Below are 23464 nucleotides of genomic sequence, written 5' to 3'. Positions count from 1 at the left end.
CCGGCCCGGAGGATGCGGATTCACCGCAATCCTAATCGGCCCCTAGGTTAGAATTTGTCTCACTTTCTGATAGTAGATATTATATCCAGTTACCATTCTAGGCTGATTCCTACACCCATTGCTTTTTCCTTTTTCATTTCACTCACATCAAACAATAGAGACTCTCTAGGCACTCTGCTTGCCTTATCTTTTGCTTGTTTTAAAACTAGTTTATCATAACCTCTTTCTGTGAACTTTTTTTCTAATTCTTCTTGTGCTTCACATAAAGTACCGGCCTCACTACAGTTTCTTTTCATTCGTAGATGTTCCGCATAGGGGATGCTTTGTTTTAATTTTGCCAGATGAAAGCTTTTTGAATGCAAAATTGTGTTTCCTGCCGTGGGCTTTTTAAAAGTTTTGGTGTGTAGCTTTTTGTCTTTTACAAAGACTACCAAATTGAGGAAGCAGATTTCTGTTTGACTAATATTAGAAATAAAGTTTAAGTTTAGGCAATTATTGCTGTTTCATAGCAAATGTTTTAGCAGATCTAGTAGTGCCTCTCCACAACACAAACAAATCATCAATGAAGCGCGTCCATAGGACCACATTCTCACTCCATTCTTTTGAAAAGTTTCTTCTGAGCACCTGCTCCTCCCACCGCGCCAAATGTAAGTTGGCATAACTTGGGAAAAAGCGAAGATGGCTGCGAGTGCGGACGCACGGCAATGAACTCTATGCGAGGCCTGCCAAAAACATCCTGCAAGAGAGTGAAATGAGCCATCAAGCCGGGGTTCAGAGGTGGGGTGCACACTCCCCACACATGCACTGACCCCCCTGGAGTCAGAGCGGAGACGAAGCAAGCGGAAGGCTTGAGGCGTGGTGGTGAGGCTGTTGGTGACCGCGGTCCTTGACAGTGACTGGGCCATCTGACGGCATCGGTCGGTGGGAAAGGCGGCGGCTACCACCAGCTCCGGAGACGCGAGAAGCAGCAGTGCCTCCTTCTTCCCTAAAGCTGAGACCGGCGGTCGGAGATGAGCACAGACACTGCATACGCTCACTGGAGGTGAGCGACTAGTTGACCCAGACATGTTGGCGCTGTTGCTGCGTACCTGGTGGCCAAGGCCCTGTCGGGTCCAGGCCTAACGTGGGGCACCTTGACTCCTCCCCCTTCCTGGGCCCTGCAGTTTGCGAAACCATTGTCCTCGATCGAGGCGAACGCACTTAGAAACTCCAAACCTCCCTCCCCCCAGGGGCCAGATTGAGTCCAAGCAGTAGTGGGGCAGGAGCCGAGCGGCTCACAACGCTTGCACATGCCTTGCACATCACTGCAAGGCCCCGGTCCTACCCGCAATAAAGCCCTGCTGCTATCAAGGTAGTGCATTGCGCTCCCTTTCCTCCAGTGCTTGGAATATTGTCCGAATTGATGGCCTGGTGATCAGCGTCACTCCCTAGAGGGCAGCGACCGGGTGGAAAGTGAACGGGAGACTGCATTATGGTGAGACACCACGGATGCCCCTAAATAGCGGCTGCTAGCCTCGACGACTCCGAGGCTGGCATGGGGGTGAGCAAAGAGGGTGGAGAAGAGGCACACGTGTGTGAATACACTGCCTAGGGCTTACTGGTGTACCCTCCCTGCCACACTCGCTAAGAACACGGCCCAGGCACCTGGCTCCCCCCACTGTGCGAAGGCCCATAACACTTAAAACTCTGAACGGCGACTGTGTAACGGTGGTCCTGGACTTGCCCCCCTCTCACAGGGCCTTCGGCACCGCTGATGCTTTTCCTACCTGCCATCAGGGGGCATTGGAACAAAGGAGCTGTGTTACTGGGCACACGCTGAGCAACAGAGCGAGGGCGGTGAACACAACCTCCTGCGAGGCACAAGTGGTGGGACACAAGAAAGCTTACGGTGGATCGCAGCGTGAGTCAAACCCAGTACCCCCATATAGCCTGCTCACTTACTCAGAGGCCAACTCACAATGGGAAAGCCGTGAGTGGACAAATCGCACCCTCCAGATGCTGCAACGGTTGGAGGAAACCATGCACAACTAGATGCCCCTAATGTGCGCGACCCACCAGATCAATCACATTGATTCCATGAACTCATGGCAGCGATACTAGACATTCAGACCACGCTAAGTCCCAAAATAGACACACTATGACTGGATATGGGCTTTCTAAGAGAGCACCACAAGAAACTTAAGGCCATAGTGGAAGAGTCTGAATCGGCCGTGGTGGTTATGCGCCCCACTGTGTCCAAGATCACTGACCAACTCAAATCCCTGCAGCAGGAGGTGGAATACTTGGCAAACGGGCTAAAAGACCAAGAAGGTCGTTCTCATAGGAACAACATCCGCGTTGGAGGCCTGCCAGAGTGAACAAGAGGAACAGTCATGGATTTATATCTAGAAAACTGGATCTCCAACCAAATCCTCCAGGGTAGGGTCTCAAAATTATTTTCCATAGAAAGGGCACATAGGGTCCCTGGTGGCCCTCCAAGTCCAGGAAACCCGCCTCGACCAGTTGTGGCATAGTTGTTCAACTACCGGGACAGAGACCATGTCCTCCAAGTGACCAGAGCCAAGGGTCCCCGGCAGGTGGAGAATGCAACAGTACATCTACCCGGACACACACTGGCTGTCCAGCGCCGAAGAGCCTCATACACGGAGGTCCAGCGTTGCCTGAGGGATCACCAGATACAGTATGCACTGCAATACCCAGCAAACTGTGCATTCGTCACAACGCGTCCAACATCTACTGTTCCACTCCAGAAGAAGCCTGGTCCTGGATGGACCAAAATGGTCTTGCACACCCTCCACCCACCACACAAAAAGAAACAAGACCACCTTGGAAGTTGGTGGGCGCACAAAGGGGCCGGAAGGGAAGCAAGATACAACGGCTCACCAAAACGCAGCTGGCAGAGAAGTGAACACAGGCCATAAAGACGGCAGAATATCTTAACAACACCACAGGACTGTTGAGATATGAATCGGAATCAGTTGATGAGCACAACCACCAGTTACCCCTAACAAACTTACAAAATGCAGAGCTATGTAGAGAAAGGCTGAAGTTGACCCCGCAAATGTTGAACGACATCAGGTGAAACGCAGCAGTATGAAAAACCCTGAGGCAATAAACCCGTGACCAAGCAACAATGGACAGGAGGGCTTGGAGCACACTCTGAATATCCTTTTCTTTGTGTACACACAGTTGGTGGTCAGAAGAGTAGACATGAATAGGGGGTGGACGGAATTTGTAATATATTTTCCCACTCCGAACACAGGGAGCTGACTCACGAGGTATCACAGAGTCGATTGAAAATGGCAACCAAGAATAAGCTTGCGGCAGATCACAGCCGCGCCCCAGAAGTGGTTAAGTAGCTGAGAAATATATAGTTCATGCAAGAAGACCCCCTTTAATTTGATTGGGAAAATATTCTTGAAGGTCAGTCATCATGTTCATGTGATATGCTTGATCAAATTCTTAAATAAAACTGAGCACATATGTTCTAGGCTCTCTTTGGGCAGCAGTTCTGAGTTGCTACTGCCAATCAACAGAGTTTACCTGTCCTGGCGGTCCCAAGGTTGTCTGTGGTTATAGCTCAGTAAGCTGAGATAGGACAACCAAAATCTTGTAGGGGTAGTATCCAAGTTTTGAACCTACCACGATATCTCAGGAGATTCTGTGTTTGATTACCTGTGGCTCCTTCCAGCTGATCTACCCAGGTAAAGAAATATGGAGTTCATGCCATAACAGAGACAGGACTGACCAACCTCCCTGTATGGAAAAGGTTCACGTCCATGATCAACTAGCTGTTGTGTAGGCAGTCACCCTGTGAAGCGGAGTGTATATGGAGCCCTCGAATCAGAGGCTTTCCTTCTTCCTTTAAGCATATTAATGGATCTTTATACCCCTTTGGCTCCTTGACACCCCTGCACTGCTGATTTAACGCTGCAGTGGGCGAGGGGGTTCTGTTGACAATTGCCGCCATTCTCGCGTTGCGCAGGCCACGCCCACCCATTTAGGCCACGCCCCCTTTTCCGCCAAAGCTTATTAAAGCGCTGAATACGAGCGCCGCCCTCATTCGCTACTTCTCCTGAGGCACAGCCGGGAGCCACGATCATTTGGTTTTAAAAAAAAACTGTCTTTGCTTGTGTGTTTTTTAAACTTTGTTTACTTACCTGCTCCTGACACAGAATACTCCTTTGGCTCCTTGACACCCCTGCACTGCGGATTTAACGCTGCAGTGGGCGAGGGGGTTCTGTTGACAATTGCCGCCATTCTCGCGTTGCGCAGGCCACGCCCACCCATTTAGGCCACGCCCCCTCCTACCCCCTCTCTCACTATATAGGATGTGCCCCTACCGGAAGCGCAGCGGACGAGCGCAGCGGGCGCGACGATTGCGCGCCGAAGGCACGCCTAAGGCAAGCCCGTCTGCGCCCGTCCGTGGCCGGTTGGGGCCCAGGGCCCGTCACTCTGCCCAATTCACATCCTATGCCCCTAGGGACCTGATTGCATTACACTCTCTCTGGCCGCTGGAAGCTACCAGCCATTCAAAACTTCTCCAACTTGGTGTTTTTAACGCCCGTACTATTTTTCCAGAGTTTAAGGCCCTTCCATCCTCTATTTCCCCCGAGCACACTCCCTCCTTCCCAACTCCTGCAAACCAGTCTACTAAGGCATCTGCTAACATGGAACTAGCAATCACATACCTTAACACTCGGTCGCTAGTCAGCCACCAACACGACATATGCCACCTCCTGGACTCAGATCGTCCCGACATCCTACTCCTTACTGAGACCTGGCTGAATGAGGACTCCTCCTCCGACATCTTGGCAGCCATTCCTCCGGGGTACTATATTCTCCAAGCCAACCGACCAGCTGGTAAACCTGGAGGTGGCGTAGCCGCCATTATCAAACTTTCCATCAGATTCACTTCCCTCTCTCTGCTCACCCTCCCCCAGACTGACTGCCTGGCTATCAGACTCGAATCCTCAGTGTCCCCTCTTACCTGTGTCTTGGTATACCGCCCCCCTCAACCCATGCCCAACTTCCCCTCTCTCTTTGGTGATCTACTATCTCAGCTTACAATCAATAACTCCAAACTCCTGGTTATAGGTGACTTCAATTATTGGCCGTCGGACCCACATGAAAGCTCTCATTCCCTAGCTTTCACTGATCTATTAAGTGGGCTCAATGGCCTTCAACACGTTCATACAGCCACCCATTCCAAAGGCCACACCTTGGATCAGGTGTGGACCTACAACCTTGAAATCAAGTCACTCACGATCCTCCCCTGCCACTGGTCAGACCATTTCTTAATTTCTTTTCTTCTCCTGGTCCCCCCACCGCCCCCCCGCAGCCGTGGCCCTAGCCTCTTGGCCCGCAACTGGAATAAAGCAGATCTTGACCTCTTCTTTTCTTCTTTAACATCTTCAGCCCCGCCCGGCCTAGGTTCTCTAGACTCTCAGGAAGCCGCTCTTGTCAAATGGCTGGAGTCTACCAGCGATAAGGTCGCCCCTCTCAAGTCTATCAGAATTAAACGTCCTCACGACGCACATCGCTGGTTTTCAGATAACCTTAAAACTTTAAAACTGGGACTTCGCCAAGCCGAGCGTCGCTGGCGCAGAAACTACGATCCCTTAGAAAAATCTCACCTCTTAAAATTATCCGGAGAATACAAACAGGCAATTTCAGCGGCCAAAACCGCCTACTTCTCCACAAAAATTCTCAATTCTGCACAAAAATCCAAGGACATTTTTGCTATTGTGGAGGAGCTTTCACACCCGGATAGGGTGACCATCAAACCCCTCCCTTCTCAGGTACTTTGCGACTCCCTTAACTGTTTTTTTATTGACAAAATCAACAAAATCAAAAATAGTATTTCCTCTGTTGCCCCGCCGCCATCCCTCCCGGAGGCCGCCCCCTTTTTCAATCCCCTTTCCCTGACTCAGCTTCCCCCTATACCCGAAGCAGACTTTCTCTCCCTGCTAAACAAAGTCTCATCCGGCTCCCCCACAGACTGCTGCCCTCCGGCGATTCTTCGGGCCGCCTTTTCGGCCTGTCCTGCCCCTCCACTGGCCCTCCTAAACAACTCGCTCTTGCTCGGTGAGGTCCCCAGTCAGTTCAAAAACGCCGAAGTGGTTCCCATACTAAAAAAAAACAACGCCGATCCCACGGTTCTGGGCAACTTCCGTCCCATCTCCCTTCTTCCTTACCTGAGCAAGGTACTTGAGACCCATGTGACCAGCGTCCTCAGCTCCTTTATCGAAGACTCCAACTTTCTAGACTCCCAGCAAGCCGGGTTTAGACCTGCCCATTCGACAGAGGCGGTTATCCTCTCTGTTATGGAGGAACTTCGTAGAGGCGCTGACTCCAACATCAGTCAAGCCTTGGTGCTCTTAGATCTGTCGGCGGCCTTTGACACGGTCGACCACACCATCTTAGTCGACCGTGTCAAAGAGGCGGGCATTAGTGGGACGGCCCTCAATTGGGTTCGTTCCTTCCTAGTGGACCGCCATCAATCGGTCCGTCTTTCTCAGTTTACGGCAGACAGGACGAGGGTCACCTGCGGCGTTCCGCAGGGTTCTTCCCTGTCACCCCTTCTTTTTAACCTGTACCTTACCCCCCTGATCCGCTCCCTCCGTGGCAGGAATGTCACTGCATTCAATTATGCAGATGACATTCAGCTCGTCTTCAATCTCGACTCCTCGGTTGAAGCGGCTCAAGATTTCCAGTCCACCCTCTGCCATATCAGTAATTGGATGGGCGCTCACCATCTTAAACTTAATCCCGACAAGACGGAGCTCGTTCTTGTCGGAGGACCATCCAATCCCTGGAATTCCACCTTCTGGCCTCTTTCTCTTGGCCCACCCCCCCGCCCTGCTGACAAAGTGAAGAGCTTGGGGGTTTTCATCTCACAGGACCTCTCAATGAAGCACCAGGTTAGTGCTACTGTGTCCTCCTGCTTCTTCCAGCTTAGGAAGATTCGAAAAATAGCTCACTTTCTGACCACTGAGGCCCTCACCCTGGCATTGTTGGCATTAGTCATCTCCCGGATTGACTATGCCAACGCTCTGTACGTTGGCATTCCACTATACCAAATAAACAGATTGCAGCTGATACAGAACCAGGCAGCTCGCCTGATCTATCACCAACCTAAACATCATCACGTTCGCCCCCTCCTCAGGGCCCTTCACTGGCTTCCCGTTTCAGAGCGCTGCAAGTTCAAATTGGGCTGCCTGACTCATAAATCTTTGGCCGGCATCGGTCCCTCCTTTATTTTTTCCCTCCTACACCCTTATGTTCCCTCCAGGCACCTCCGTTCCTCTCATCTTGCGCTCCTTCAGACACCTCGTTTCAGGCACAAAAAACACGGAGGTCTCAGATTCTCCTTTTTGGCACCCTCATTTTGGAACTCTCTTCCGTTGGAACTGAGACTCTCTCCCTCCTACTCTCATTTTAGGTCCCTCTTGAAAACTCACCTCTTCCGTAGCATCTACACATAAGCTCTCCTCTCCTCGCCCTCTGCCTCTCACTGAATAAAGTGAACAGCGCCAAGAAACCGTCCGGTGTATGTCGCGCTTTACAAGTAATTTTTACATTACATTTATAAAGTGTAGCCTGTGCTGAACGCTGTGGGCATAGAGGCTCACCTTGTGCCGCAAGTCTAGAAGCCTGAATTGTCCCTGCAGAGGAGAGGACCACCCTGGGGTTGTCTTGGGATAATCACCTGTACAGTACCTCCAGCTGGGAAAACTCAGAGCTCTCTGGTTCACCCCGCATAAGGTGTCCTTCTGTTATTTGCTATGTTGCAGATCCAAACTGCCTCCAGAACAGAACATCCACACTGAAAGAGCTTTTTTCCCTTTCTGTTTTACAAGCAAGATTCCCGAAAGAGCTCTTTACCACTCTAGCTTTCCAAAACCTTATGCCAGACTGTTGGGGGTTTGCTCAGAGTATTCTCAGAATACTTTGGAGGGTTACTACCTTTCAAACTACCATGTTACATTCACCTTTACTTAGAATTTTTACCTTGTGGTTGTCCACCATACTTTCTTTCTATTTTCTCTGAGGCACAGGTCCTAACAATGTTACCATCACCAGCAAGTATTGTGCAATGTTTATCTAGTTTATGAGTACTTCATCAATAAAATCAATACCGCCGGTAGTTCTTCAAAAACTCTTTTCAAATTAGTTAAAGACTTCACTGAACCATCTGCTTTATCAAGCTCAGTTCCCCCCACACAGGATCTATGTAATAGACTATCGGAATTTGTTCACAATAAAATTCAGGACATCTACTCTACCTTTGTCCCTACACCTTGTTCCTCTGTCTAAGACACTGAGGTAGATAATAGGAGTGCATTTAAGCTCTTCCACCCGATCTCCACTGATATACCACTTCAAAAACTTCTCGCCTGTAAATCTGGCTCCCCAAACGATCCCTGCCCGGCACAATTATTCAGCTTGTTAGCCCCCCTTATTATTTCTCCTTTGAATTTGATCTGGAACTCTTCCTTGCGCTCTGGGATCTTCTCTTCAACCTTGAAACAGGCCCTTTTAATACCAATCCTTAAACAATCTGAGGCTGATCCATCTGTCTTTAAAAACTATCGCCCTATTTCTCTTCTACCAAAACCAGCCTAAGTCCTGTAAAAACTAGTTCAGGAACTACTGTCATGCTATCTTGAATCCCGGCGTCTTCTCCACGATTTTCAGTCCGGATTTAGATCCAGTTACAGCACTGAGACTGCCCTTCTTGAGGTCGCTGAGACCATTCGAAAATGCGTGGATTCAGGCGAAGCAGCGATGTTGGTGCTTCTTGACCTGTCCGCGGTATTCTACACGGCCTCTCATGCTATTCTGCTTGAGAGACTCTACAGCCTCGGGATACAGAGTATCCCTCTGGCGTGGATACAATCGTACCTTAGCGGCCGCACTCCAAAAGTCTCCCTTCAGCCTTTTGTCTCCAAGGAGTAAGCCCTGAGTTGTGAAGTTCCAAAGAGCTCTGCTCTAGGCCCACTCTTCTGTAATGTATAGCTCTCTCCTCTGCCTACACTAGTTGAATCCTGCGGAGTCAGAGTGATCTCTTATGCTGACGGCACACAATTGGTGTTCTCATTTAACGATCTCTCTGAAGCAGCATTTTCTAATTTCAGACACTGTCTGCGTAATATCTCCACCTGGATGTTATTAAACACACTTAGGCTCAACTCAGACAAAAATTAGATGTTGTTTTTTCATCAAAAAGACCCCCTTCTGCCACTACTTTGGTGCCTTCTGAGTTGAATCCCCCTCCGAAACCAGTGGACTCGACCAGGAATCTTGGGTTCCGGTTTGACAATGAGTTATCCTGCAAATCCCAAATAAACCAGGTTTCCTCTGCCTGTTTTGGTAAATTGCACGTTCCCCAAAATCCTACCCTTTCTCCCTCTGGAATCTCATCGGACCATTATTCATGCCCTGATAACCTCACATCTCGACTATGCAAATAGTCTATATGCGGGGGCACCATCCTACCTGATCAATCGCTTGCTGATCGTTCAAAATGCGGCTTCTAGGCTGATTTGTAACATCCCATATCGCCACTCGATCTCACCCCACTTGAAGAAGCTCCACTGGCTTCCAGTGTCAAACGTATCCTGTTCAAGTCTCTTGTTTTGGCTTTTAGAGCGATTCAGGGCCAGGGTCCAGCCTACCTTAGAGCTCGACTAAAGCACTCTCAGTCCAACCGTTCCCTTAGATCAAATCATTTACGCCTTTTGATGACTCCCCGTTTCCATTGATCCAGAACGGGTGGCAGAGCTTTCGCAGTGATTACTGCCAAACCTTGGAATAGCCTGCCATTGTCCGTGCGTATGGCTGAATCTGAAACCATTTTCCAATATGTCCTGAAGACCTGGCTGTTTTCCAGCCCTTAGCCCCTTCTGGTACCTGCATCTACTGCCTGTCTTAGCACCAGGACACCCCCGTTGGAGGTAGCTGTGTGCTTTTTAAGTTTCTAAATAAATAGCTGACTGACTGCCTCTGCCAGGCCATCAAAACCTACAGCTTAGATCAGCTGCCTATTGCATTATATCCTTCACCAAGAGCTCCAGTTGTGCCCAATCAAGCCTAAGCGCTTGGATTATTGTGCAAGCCAAGGTAGGACTGAACCCGGTAAACCACACTGTTAAAATATATATTGTTGATGTTTATTTGTTCCATGCTGCACATTGTTTTCATCCTATGATTCTTGATGAAAGGAGTTATTGCTTAATCCCAGCATTACTGCCATCTTCCTTACTAGAGGTGACCGGCCAAGTCCATACCACATCTCACTGCCCGTTCCGAGGCTTAAACCCATGGGGCAAGAACCTCACTCCTGTTCCATCCTACCCTGGCTCAGGTCACACCTACTTCATTTGCCAGTCACCTCCAAAATTGTAAGTAAGTAGGTACTAGTATTGCTTGATTTGCTGCCAAGCCCCTAAACCCATTACATTTACCAGGTGAGCTTCAGTTAACTCTTTAGGAGAACAAGTTCTGATTTCCATGGCTACTATTTTGGAAGTCAGTCCATGTGTTCGGAAGCCTAAATACTTCCATGCTTAATGTTTGGGAGTAAGTGACACACGGAGAATATGGAATTAAATAGCTAGTTGTTGTGCCAGGCCGAATATTCCTGAAATAGAGTTTTCAACTCAGAGAGCAGAACTATATTAGAGCAGCTAGTCGGATTTGTTGGAGTACCGTTCTGTGTTCAACAAGAGAAGAAAGACACACAGATGTACTTCCAAGAAAAAAAAAACGCGGCTTCTGCTAATTTAAGAGTATATTCAATACTTTAAATCACAGATGTTCTTATTTAAACATAAAGCAGTACGTGCCCAGTACTTCACCTTCCTGGCACATTTGTGTGGGATTTTTGGCTTGTTCTACATGTTAAAAAAAGGGCATAACTGAAGCACAGTTTCTGGTATGATCAGTACTTAAACTATTTAGTTGCACTCCCAAAGTACTTTTTATTTCAATTATATTTGGTCTTATAGTACTGAATGTGACATTTGGCTGCTTTAAAACAGTTGAACATGAATTTGTTCTTGATTTTAGGTGAGGAACTGGCGATGCTGGAGGACATGAATCTAGGCATTATGGACTTGAGGAATGTAACTTTTAAAGTAACCCAAGCCACGTCAAATTCTTCTGCTGACATGCTGCCGGTCATCACAGGAAATCGGTATGGACTAATCAAAAATGTATTCATGGGTGCAAAGGTTTTAACCCTCGATGTGATTTCCATCTTGGTATCCCTTTAGTTAAATAATTCCCCTAAATCCAAAATGATTTTTTTTTTCACAGTGATAATTATCAGACATTGCATTGGTGTAACTAGAAACCCTATATCATTTTCTAGCTGTTTTTCGTTCCATATCGAAAACAGCAGTAGACAGAAATATCAAATGGGTTTGTTGTTTAAATGAGCTGAAAACTATTTCATTAGGTTAGTTATGTTTTGTTACATAAATTAAATGCTTATTTCTAATGGGTACTTTTCCATTTGTAGGTTCTTTACCCTAAGCAGGCTGGGTTCCCATCAATATTTTTAATATAAAATCATTTTGTAGGAGAAAGAGGTGTACTTAATATGAACCTGATCATACTCCAGATCATATCATAAGCCATCTGCATCCCATTCAGCCCCCTTTTCAATGCCCAGTGCCAGGACTCAGGAACTCTCTGGCAACAATGGGAAAGATTAAGCAAATTTTGTTTTATTTTGCTTTTTTTATTTTTTTACTAATGGATCTTTATCATTAGGAGCAAAAGGCCTTAATGTTATAAGAGTTTCCGCAAATGTAAAGGTTTTTTTTATTTTTATTTATTTTTGCGAAATACATGAGTTAGTAGAAAATGAGTCATTGTAACACATCACATATACACTTGATAACAAATAATGCAGAACCAGAAAGAAAAAAAAATCGACAAAAAGGAATTGATAACAATAAGACAAACGGACATCATAAAGAACAAATTAGACACCAAATCCAATAAGTATAAATGCAATTGATTACAATGAAGTAATAGCAAAGCAATCTCAGTAAGATAACAGCGATTAACCACCAAATATATAGGGTGGGGGATCAAGTTGTGAACTCAAGGTAATGAGTAACACTGCCCCAAATTTGCTCACCCAGCTTCTTTTTTCGATGCCCTTTAAGGGCATATAAGCCATACTCCATGTTGTATACTGCAAAGAAACGTGCCCTCCATAATTCGAAAGAAGGCGGTTCCTGCTGTAACCAGAAAGAGGCTATAATAAGCCTATAGTTAAAGCAAAGGTGTAACCCTGTGTCCCTCAGAACCTGGGCATTAATGGTTTAAGTAAAAAATGGTTCTGTTGGGTAGGACCAATTCTTTTGGGAGAAAATCATTAAATGTAAATAACAACAGCTCTCTGATACAAGTCCAAAATTTGAGAAATGAATGCTCAAAGACTTAAGATTGTATGATCAATCTATTGTATTAAAAGATTCAAACATTTAGTATCCGAATTTTACTCATTCATGGATAACTTTCAATGCATGTTGTGACTGCCAAAAATGAATTGACTTTTTTGTGAAAAGGTGCTCAGTGAATGACAAAGTATACAATGCAATAGAATTCTTATGTACAAATATATACAAGTATTTTCATTGGCCAGATGACAATTCTAGACCGAGGATTCCTAGTATTTCTATCGGGATCCTGGTCTTTCTGGGCCTATGATGTTCGTCGACGTTTCGACCCTGGTGCGCCCCGGTTGGTGGTCGCGGCGGGTCTTTATCAAGACAGGTGGGGGACAGTTTGGAGTCAGGCAGGTGAGTCTCAGCCTGAATCAATTGGCGGCGCAAAGGCCGATCAATTCTCGTCAGTAGAATCGTTACTGCTGGGCAAACGGAGGCGCTTAGTTCCTCTCGTCTCATAGCCAATTAGAGCCCTCATTGCGAAGATCCTGAACTATAAAGACCGTGACTGTATCCTGAGAGCTGCAAGGGAGGCGGAATCCCTCATGATTGAAAACAGCCACGTGTCAATATACCCTGACTACACCCAACAAGTGCAGGAACGAAGGAAATCCTATCTGGGAGTCAAGCAAAAACTCTGTGATATGAAACTCCAGTATATGCTGTTGTATCCAGCTAAACTCAAGGTGCTCTCCCAGGGCCGAGCGCACTTCTTCGAGACGCCAGCGGAGGTGTGGGAGTGGCTTGAGATCAGAGGAGATGACCTGCCCCCAGGTGAGCGAGGCGGCCCCCGTGAAACTTGGGGGACCAGACCACAGAAGCGCCGCCGAGGGAGGAGACGACGTCGATCTGGATCCCGTGGATCTCCTGGGAACCGCCCTACGGTGGGAGCAGATGGAGCTATTCGAATGGAGGTATCGCCGCTGAGAGCGGAGCCGGGATCGCCCGGGGGCTCTCCCCCTGGTGAGGTCTTGGTCCCAGATACTCTACAGGTAACACCGCTGGCCACGTACTCTACGATCCCGGTGGTCCCGGAGACGGCCCTCCCTGAGCCAAGACTGGAATAACTTGTTGATTTGAGGTACATGTTCCTATATGTGTGGATGTCCACCACTTGCGAGACCTCATATTGACACTTTGGTAAGCTACCATGACTCCTTGCTATTACTGAGGGTTTTGGATACATAGACTGTGATGGAAGACTTGCACCCTTCAGGCATGTGGGGCGGAGGAGGAAGGCGGGGCCAACTTTTGCCTTGAAGAACTACTTGCCCGAAAATGCAAATAGGGGTGGATAGACATGCCCAGGCACTATCTTAGGGTCCCTGGGCTCTTCGGGGAGCTGGGAGGGAGGGTGGGTGGGGTTGACTTGGTGTGTGTGAGTGTGTGTTGAGTGGATTGTATGGGGTGGCTGTGTACGTTCTGGCAGGGGAAGGGCGGGGAGGCGTTTTTCTTTGTTGCTATCCTTTCGCTCGTGGGTGGGGGTGGGGAATCTGTTTTTGCAAATGTTTCGGTGTTGGGGTTGCTGGAGGGTGGGTTGGGGTTTACGCAGAAGTTGTTGCTGGCATCATGTGTATGTTGAATCCGATTTGTGGAGGGTTCCCTCGTGGAGCTCCTCCTTTAAGTCTGACTACTGTGGGGACCGGGTGGGGGCAGGTCATGCTGTACTTCCACTGTGGCCCGAACGGGCGTAATGGTTGGCCATGGGCTTTAAATTTTTAACGTGGAATGTGCGTGGATTGGGTACTTGCACTAATAGACACAGAGTCCTCACCTTTCTTAAACGACATGGGGTTTCAGTAGCTTGTCTGCAGGAGACCCACTTAGACGACGACGGTGCGCAGCGCCTGTCCAAGAAATGGAGGGGCCAGATTTTCTACTCCTCATTCCCTGCTCTGGGCGGGTGGGCGCAGCAGAGTAGCTTTACGCACAGTAGTGCGCTGTTGGGAGGAGGGAGGCCTTGAGGCCCCGAGATTCGAACTATATTCCTTTGCGGCGCAACTCCTCCCAGCGGCGAGGTGGTTTGCGGAGGAGAAGAACAGGGAGCTGACACTGCTGGCTGGTACGGTCGATGAAAGGATCCTTCGAGAGGCCTTGATGCAGGGCCGCGGCGCCGATGACACTCTACCATATGTGGTGCGCCACACGGCCGAAATCTGGCAGCGGTTTGTTGAGAGAGTGTTGAGGCGAGCGCCGTTTCATAGGGAGCTTCCGATATGGATCTTGGCCCCGGTACTCCGGTTGGAAGAAACTATGTCCTACCTAGTGGATGTGAGACACTAGCGGATCTCTACCCAGACGACTCCCTCCTATCCTTTGAACGAGCCAGGGAGTCCTTTGAGCTGGGAAGGGGGCAATTCCTCCACTATCGGAGCCTTCAAGACGTGGCCAAGGCAACATGGCCCCAATATCCAGAGGCCCCTCACGCATACTCTCGACATCGTATTGTCCTGTGGGCGAGACAAACGATTGATCTCCCTTCTCTACTCGGCGCCGAGACTCAACCCCCTCGACGGCGCCGGCTTGGGCGGCTTGGGAGACGGACTTAGGGGTGGCACTGGAGCCAGACCAGCGGAAGCAGATTGGGCTCTTGACCCACAAGGTCTCTTGTAATGCGCGTTTTAAACTCATTCATTTTAACTTCATCCACCGAACCTATATGACCCCTGTCTCCTTGCATCGCATCTCGGCGGATAGACGTCACACTTGCCCGCGGTGTGGAGCACAGAGAGCGGGCTTTCTGCATTTAGCATGGGTCTGCCCTCGGGTTCAGGACTTTTGGAGGAAAGTAGTGCCCCACATTGCCCGGGCCACGCATATCAAGCTCCTTTTGGACCCGCTCCATTGTCTCCTGGCGCTCGTACCCAAGCCCAGGAAGAAGAAACTGTCTTATAAATTCTTGCAACTCTTGTTGGTCCTGGCGAGGAGGCGCGTGGCCATCACTTGGATGGGGCAGAGGGCAACCTTTCCCTTTGGCTGAGAGATGCGAGAGAGTGGGCCCTGGCTGAGGAGACGCACATGCAGCGCACTCGCAGGGATGAGAAACTGCAGGATGATCTGCTTGCCTGGAGGGTGTTGTGCATGGAGGGGCTAGCAGAGGATGAGTCGGATGCCACCAGCGCTGAATTGTTTACTTCCACTGATCCGGAGTCTGACTGTCCTGGGGAGGGTTCCGAAGGGGGGAGTCTAGATCAGGTGTAGGAGCCCATTGTACCCACGCCGGGTTTCCTTAGAATGTCTGTTTGTGCATAGCTGCGATCCCCATAGGTCCAGACTACTTTATATTGTCCATGCCTTAGCTGGGCCCCACATTTATGTAAATGTATTTCGATTTATATAGCGCACGAATCACCCAGGGGTCTCAAGGCGCTTGCTTAGGGAACCCGTCCTGGTATTCCCCTGTGAGATACCCCGGCAGGGTATTCACAAGGTGAAAGCCAGGCATCCCGCCGCGAGGGGCCGTAGTGGAGATTAAGCAAGCTATTGCCCAGAGTCGCAGAGTGTGACCCCGTGAGTCGAGTAGGCACCGGAGCGAGAATTGTCGAGTCCGTGGAATTTTTGAGCCCGAGACCCGCCGAGGCGGGGAATCGAACCCTGGTCCACGGCTGATCTCAGCTTCCAGGTCTGCCGCCTCTAACCACTGAGCCACGCTTCTCCACTTACTTCCTTGGACTTTGTACTATTGATGCCTTTGTTTTTTTGGGGGTTTTGGTTATTGTTGCAATGTTATACGCGATAAGAATTCAGAATGAGAAAATTGGCGAATGTATTGATAGTTTTGTATCCTCAGGGCACGAATGCATCTCTACTATCCTCATTACATGCTTTGCTCCTACGCCGCCCAGCCTCCGGGATGTGGGCCGTAATTGGCTGTGTATTATCCTGACGACAGCGTGTTGTTATCCCATTTGCGTATGCGACCTGGATGTCATTGTACTTTTGCCTACTCTATATTTTCGCAATAAAAACATATTTAAAAAAAAAAAAAACTTTGCAGAAAGGAATACATTTATGGCCATTTCCAGAGAAATTTCTATCTGTATATCCTGCCTCCCAAGTTTGCTCCCCCATTTAGAATTATGTTACTCAATATCATTCACTTTAGTACCTAGCAAATGACCATATAGCACTCCTATCTTTGCAGCTTTCATGTTGTCTTCTATCAAGGGGTTAGCTTGAAAAATTCCACCTTTATTCGACAAATAATTCCTAATCTGCAAATACTTTACAAAATTCTCCCTAGGAAGCTGGTATTGCTCCGTAATTGTTCAAAAGATTTCATACAGCCATCACTATAAAGATCACCCACCAGCCTTAATCCTTTTTGCCTCCATCTATACACCACTTGATCCCATAAGCCAACTGGCAAGAAAATTGAGGATACCAATGGCGTATAACAAGAATTTTTCTCCAAGCCGACCATTCCCCTTAGTGTTCTCCAAGTCTTATATGCAGCCTCCAAGACCTTAAATTTCGTACGCTTGTAATAGCTCCACTCTTGATGCAAGAACAAACAATTTTTAGCCTTCACGCCCAATAGCATCTGATATATAGACGGACATTCCGCCATATTCAAGGGACCTATCCCTATTAGCAAAACGTTCATTCCTTGGATCATGTAATAATACAGCACGAAATCTGGTACAGACCATCCACCTAACTTTCTTGGTGGAATCATATATCGCCCAGCGCGACGGGCCCTGCCCCCGGCCCACATAAAGCGCATACAAAGAGCCTGAAGCTGTGCCAAACCTGCTTTAGGAATTTCTAGAGGGACACACCTGAAAAAGTACAATATTTGCGGGAGTATCATCATTTTTAATAAACTACAGCGCCCCACTAGGGAAAGATGTAGGCATTCCGCCTGATCCAGCTGTTTCTTGATCCCGACTAAAAGATCCTCCCAATTTGATTTGACCAGGGCCGTTGTAGAAACCCTTAACTTAATTCTCAAATAAGTAGCCTCTTTGCAAACCCTTGGGTCAGAATACTTCGCCATATTGGCACATAATAGCTGAGTTTTGGCCTCATTCAACTTGTAGCCGGAGACTGCACCAAACTGCGGCTAAGTATTCAATCTCCTCCATCGCTACTGTTGGGCTTGGCGTGACAACAGCGACATCGTCCGCATAGGCGAGGACCTTAAACTGATAGGTTTGTGTAATCACAGGGCAAATCCTGGAGCTAGATTCCAGTATTCTTAAAAACGGCTCAATATATAGTGAAAATAAAAGGGGAGAACAGGGGCATCCTTGCTTAGTACCCCGCTGTATTTGAACCACCTCAGACTCGAGTCCCATGGTGCTGATACGGGCAATAGGTTGGTAATAAAGTGTCTGAAGTGATGTTATAAACTCTGTCCCGAAGCCCCTCCGCCTCATGAAATCCCATAAAAAGCACCATGAGACCCGGTCGAAGGCCTTTTCAGCATCTAATAAAAATTAAACATAATGGCTCTCGAGTGACGTTAACATAATCAAATAAAGTAATCACCCAACGGACATGATCCGCCGTACCGCGATGCGGGATAAACCCATGTTGTATAGTGGAGACTAGTGCAGAAATAACAGCAGACAACCTGTTAGCCAATATCTTCGAATAGATTTTCCCATCCGCATTCAAAAGCGAAATAGGACGGTAAGAGCCAGGCAGGTTCACAGGTTTACCTTTTTTATGTAACACTACTATACATGCTTCATTCCAACTCCTGGGAGGCACACCTTTTTGTGCCATTCTCATTGTTGCAAGAAGATCTGTCTTTAAAACGGAAAAGAAAGTTTTGTAAATTTCCAAGGGTAATTTATCTGGACCTGCCGCCTTGCCCCTAGCCAACCCATTAACTGCCAATTCTAATTCTTCTAGTGAAATGGGAGCTTCTAAAGTTTCTACCTCTTCTTTAGGGAGATCTGCCATACAATATTGGCTCATAAGAGTAGTCGCCCCATCCGCATCATACTCATCTCTTTGATATAATACTTCGTAAAATTGTCTAAACACCTCCAATATACCACTTTCATTATCTACGGAATTCCCACTCGAATCCTGTATATTGTTTATCCGTTGGGCTGCTTCTCTAAGTCTTAATTTCTGGGCAAGGCATCTGCCACTTGCCTCGCCATACTCATAGTGAGTTTGCTGTTTGATAAAGAATTTTTTTGCAATTTCCTGAGACCATTTGAGGTTTAACCTTGCTTTGAGCCGTGCAACTGTCGTCATCAAGTCAGTTATATCCGCCCCGGACCGTATACCCTGCGCAAGTGATTCCTCAGCCTTCGTCAACTCTTGATATAACTCTTGAAGTTTTGCTGCCTGTTGTTTTTGATTATATAAACCAAAACTCAGAGCTTCCCCCCTAAATGCGGCTTTAAAACTATCCCAGACACAGCCCACACTGCTAGTCCCACGATTAATATTAAAGAAAGTTACAATCCATTGTTTCATATATTCAGTGAATTGCTGCTCTAATAATAGTTTGCGATCAAAAGAAAACACCCTTGGCCTAGCAGCTGTTACTATACCAGCTATTGAAAGGGCTACCGGCCCATGATCAGATGTGATTCTTGGATAGACCTGAATAACAGCCTGTTTCAATAATGATTGAGAAGTAAAGAAATAATCAAGCCGTACTAATTTGCGATGGGGAAAAGAAAAAAAAGTATATCCCGGAGCCACCCCCTTATGAAAGCCCAAACAGGGAGGAGCCTAGCTCGCGGCCGTGATGGTCGCCCTTTAGCTCGGCTCCCGCAGCCCTCCATCCTGACTGCCTATCCTGTCTTTTATCCTGTCCCGGGACGGCACACCTTTGGGGAATTGGAAACATTACGGCTTGTTTGTACTTACCATCTGACCCCGGGGTCCCGACGTGCAGTGGCTCCGGAGTTCTGGCCTCCGAGAGATCGGGGCCTCTGCGAGACTTGGACCGGGACCTGGCCGGTGGGATCCGACGGCTCTCGGCCCCAGCCGAGAGCGAGAACCAGTGTTGGGAGCCGATGCGCGAAGATCCCGGCGATCCTGACCCGGACCTGCCCTGGTGGTCGCGTGGCCGACGTGGGTGAGAAGCCCCAGGACCTGATTCTGAGAGGGGGTCCCCCCGCCGCTGCTTTGTCCGGCAGCCCTGGTCCTCGGGCCCGGACTCCACTTGTTTGGGGCACCGGTGCTGGTGCGGGCGGAGACCGGTTTTGGGCGGACATCCTTTTGGCATCGAAGCCGCCCTTGCTGGGACCCCCGGCGCTTGTAAAGTCCTACATTTGAGAACTGTTATTTCCGGGGGTCCTCGTGAGCGGCGATTGGGCTGATTCACGAAATGGCGGCCGGCCCTCTGGAACGAGAGTCACCCTGTGGCGGCGGGCCCGAGTTGCCTGATTGTGTGGGGATCGGATCTGGTGGGCGTGAGCCGACGGTCAGAGATATCCTGGAAGCCCTCAGATCCCTGCACGCTTCCCTCGCCCTGGGCGTCTCGGTGGGTCCGCCACGATCCGCCGCCATTTTGGGCGGCCGTTTCTTCTTGTCGCCTTCTGTTTTCGATGCCTCCATTGCCTCACCCCCCTCGATTGACCTGAGTGTCTCCACCACTGATCGAAGATCGTGTAGTGTGCTGGTGACTTTGGAGCGCCCTGCTTTTCAAGGTTCGGACCCCGGGGACGCGGATGCTGTACTGCGACCCTGTTCGACATTGTTGCCTGGAATTATGGACGGACTTCCTCCTGCGCCTGCCTCGATGGCTTTGCCTGTGTTTAAAATTGGGACCACCTCGCCCGCTCCAGTGGCGCAACTGAACTCCTGTTTCTCATGGCTCGTGCTTCATTTGTTGATGCATCGATACTTTCAATTTGGACTACTGCTCACTTGTCGATCTATCTACCCCCCACGTAACTATGCTAGTCACCATTCCACTCGATTATATGCTGACTTCATATTTAGTATGTGGTTGTACATTGCCATGTGGTGGGTGGGGTTTGTCGCTCGGAAGGGCTGGGGGTGAAATGTACGACTTCTGCTTGATTCCCGGTATGCGATTTCGTTGCACGATTGTCTCTGATCGTAGAGGGGTGGGAGGTCCCCTTCTCCTAATATTTTGTGGCGTGTGATGGGGTGTCGTCCTGGTCTGTTTTTGATTGTATTTGTCGGGTTGGGCGGAGGGCTGCGGCCTACCGTTTGTATTACATTTATTCTGCTCCTCCCTCCTGTTTTCTTTCTCCGCCTTTGTGGCCTTTTTGTCTCGTTTTTCTTTCTTTCTTCTTGCTATATTTCGGGTTCTGGTTTAGGGCGACAGGCACGCTGTTTGAAGGGTAGGCCATAGCCTTCTACAGGGGTGCAGGGTGGGACGGGTGGGTTGGGTTCTATTTTTTGTTTGTCTTCTGGTTCTATGGCCCTTTTGTATCTCTTTTTCGTGAGGCCGCGTCTGTCCCGACCTCCTATGGTGTGTTTCGGGTGGGGGTATGGCATCGTTACTCCTCCTGCTACATTTCGGCTGTCCTTCCATCCGATTGCCGTGCCCCACTTGGACCGCTAATCCTTTTGTCTCCTGTCCTCCCACCACGGGGAGCCGTGTCGGCGTGTCTTTTACCTTCTTTTTTCATATTTCCTTATCCCCTTTTATTGTTTGGTTTTTCTTCCCTCCATTTTCCTTTCCCTTCCTCTTCCCCCCCTACCTCGTCCCCCTTCCCTTTTTCCTTCCTGCCTCCCAGAGGGTACTGTGACGGGCGGTTTTTCATACATTGTCTTCCGATCCCTCTGTTCTGGCTTGGTAGTGTCCCGGGTGGTGGGCGTGTTACGAGGATAATGCTCAGGGGCTGACTGTATCTCACATATCCTGATTTCATGACTGCATTGTGTTGTCCCCCTGATATTTTGCCCCATGCCCCCTTCTTACTGTTGAGGTTGATTACGGGATGTCGGTTGCCTCCGTATTGCAAGTGTGCCTGTCATATGTCCTCTCCCCTTATTGTAAAATTAAGCCTTATTTACTCCTGTGTTTTGGCCCTTTAGTTTCTGTATTTCTTCTCCCCTATTGCGATTGTACGGCCTCTGCTTTGTATTGATTGAATATGTATTCTTTGCCTGATGACTCCTTACTGTTTTATACACTGCGGCCGGCCGGCTTGGTTGTGGGCCTCGATTTGTCTTCTTTTGATATCAATAAAGGTTTTCAAAAAAAAAAAGAAAGCCCAAACATCCACGCCCATGTGCCATCATTAATGCCTGCAAGGCCTTGAAAACACGTGGTTTCCTACCACTATATCTCGCCTTTTCGTTACATAAGATATTAGGGGCTAGATTTATATTTAAATCCCCGCACAAGATCAGTGGCGTGGACCAGGCCACTAGCTCCACATTTAAAAACTCTAAAGTTGATGATTCATCAAGGTTAGCCCCATAGACAACACAGATCGTAAACGTTACAAGACCAACAACACATTCTTCAATTGCCCACCTGCCTAAATCATCAACTAAGATTTTACCTGTATTGCCAATATGCTTCTTCCCCAGAATTGCCACCCCTCTAACCGTACCAGAATATTTAGTACAGGCAATGAGGTTGAATCCCAGTTTCTCAAGCAGTCGGCGTTTTGACCACACCATATGGGTCTCCTGGAGACATATTATGTCGCAATAAAGAACTCTTAGTTCCTGCGCTACACGACATCTTTTATCCACGGAGTTCAACCCCCTAACATTCAATGTGCCTATCCTAATACCCCTACCAGCCATTTAGCTATATCAAATTTCACTAAACTAGCTCCCCGTACTAACTGAAGAAAAATAGTGTCTTCACCACACAGACTCAATTCCATCCTATACTCATGTATTGTTTCCTGTTTCCCCCCTCCCAACAGCACCCCCCCCCCCCACCCCCACCCCGTATCCATAACCCCCTTCACCACCCGCCCATACCCCCACCACCCAATATGAGGCTTAAGGACCATGTCCTCAGCGATGTCGAAGTGCTTTGTCCAATACCCCCCCCCCCCTATTTGACTCCCCCTGCCACAACCCTGTGTCTCTCTATCTCTCCCTTAACAAGACTACTGGCCTGGCAACAGGCCCTAAAAAAGAATAACAGGAATTCAGCTCCCCTCTCTATGTTTCAATTGCATTTCGGATGCAACTTCAAAATATCGTATACCTTTAGTATTACTTGAAAAAACACATCCTAGACATAATATCCTTTTGCATTCACCCGGATTGTCCTATACTCATATTTTCACAATTAGCAAAAAGGAAAAAAAAGAAAGAAAAGGAAAAACAAGAGATTCCGACAATATCTCTGAGAGAGAAGCAAAAGAAATTTGTGGGAGAAAGAGAAAACACCTGTAACCAACAAAAACCAAGCAGGCTATTACATCTTCCCACCCATAGTAACACTTAGTGCACCCAATATAAGAACTGCCGCCACATGACCATTCTGATTAATAGAACATGTGCCATGTGCTTTTAGTTTTTAGAAGTCTTATCCAAGTCCTTGAGGTAGTCCTGTGCCACCGTACCAGATGTGAAGTACCTAGTTTGGCCTTTAAAAATGATCTTTAATTTAGAAGGGTTGAGCATGAAGACCTGGGCCCCTTTTGCATTGGAAAGGTGCGATTAGTTTCCGAAGTTGCCATCGGTCATGCACCGTTGCAGGGCAGAAATCCGGGCGCACAAAGAACTCGCACCCCATGCCACACCGCTCTTTTTCCGGGCGAGCCAGATCATATAGCGCCTCTCGCAGTAGATAGTTATTCAGGCATATTAGTATCGCCCTGGGGTAAGAGTTATGATCACCTTGTCGTTCCTTCCCCCGTTGACGCAGCACAAATGGAAACCTGTGTGCCCGTATCACTTCCGTTTCCCAATTCCAGGCACTCAGTTCTGGAAAAGCTTCCTTGAACAGCTGAGTAATACATTTACGTGGATCTGCCCTTTCTTTTGTCTCTGCTATACCTAATACTCGCAAATTATTGCGACGTGCACAGTTCTCTAAGTCTGTAAGCTTCCAGTCCATGTCTGGTTTAGAT

General features: G+C 48.3%; 1 protein-coding gene across 14 annotated transcripts in view; it reads left to right on the top strand.

The window, feature by feature from the left end:
- The window catches only part of INPP4A (inositol polyphosphate-4-phosphatase type I A), a 1031799-nt gene that overhangs the window by 923488 nt on the left and 84847 nt on the right, over nt 1-23464 (top strand). For all 14 annotated transcript variants that reach the window (XM_078658189.1, XM_078658185.1, XM_078658188.1 and 11 more), the window contains one exon: nt 11074-11200. In XM_078658189.1, the coding sequence (XP_078514315.1) occupies nt 11074-11200 (127 nt within the window). The remainder of the gene's footprint in view (nt 1-11073; nt 11201-23464) is intronic.

This window comes from Lissotriton helveticus, chromosome 8, assembly GCF_964261635.1.
Source record: "Lissotriton helveticus chromosome 8, aLisHel1.1, whole genome shotgun sequence".
Taxonomy (NCBI): Eukaryota; Metazoa; Chordata; class Amphibia; order Caudata; family Salamandridae; genus Lissotriton; species Lissotriton helveticus.
Note: the sequence above shows the minus strand (reverse complement) of the source record. Positions and strands in the feature narration are given on the sequence as shown.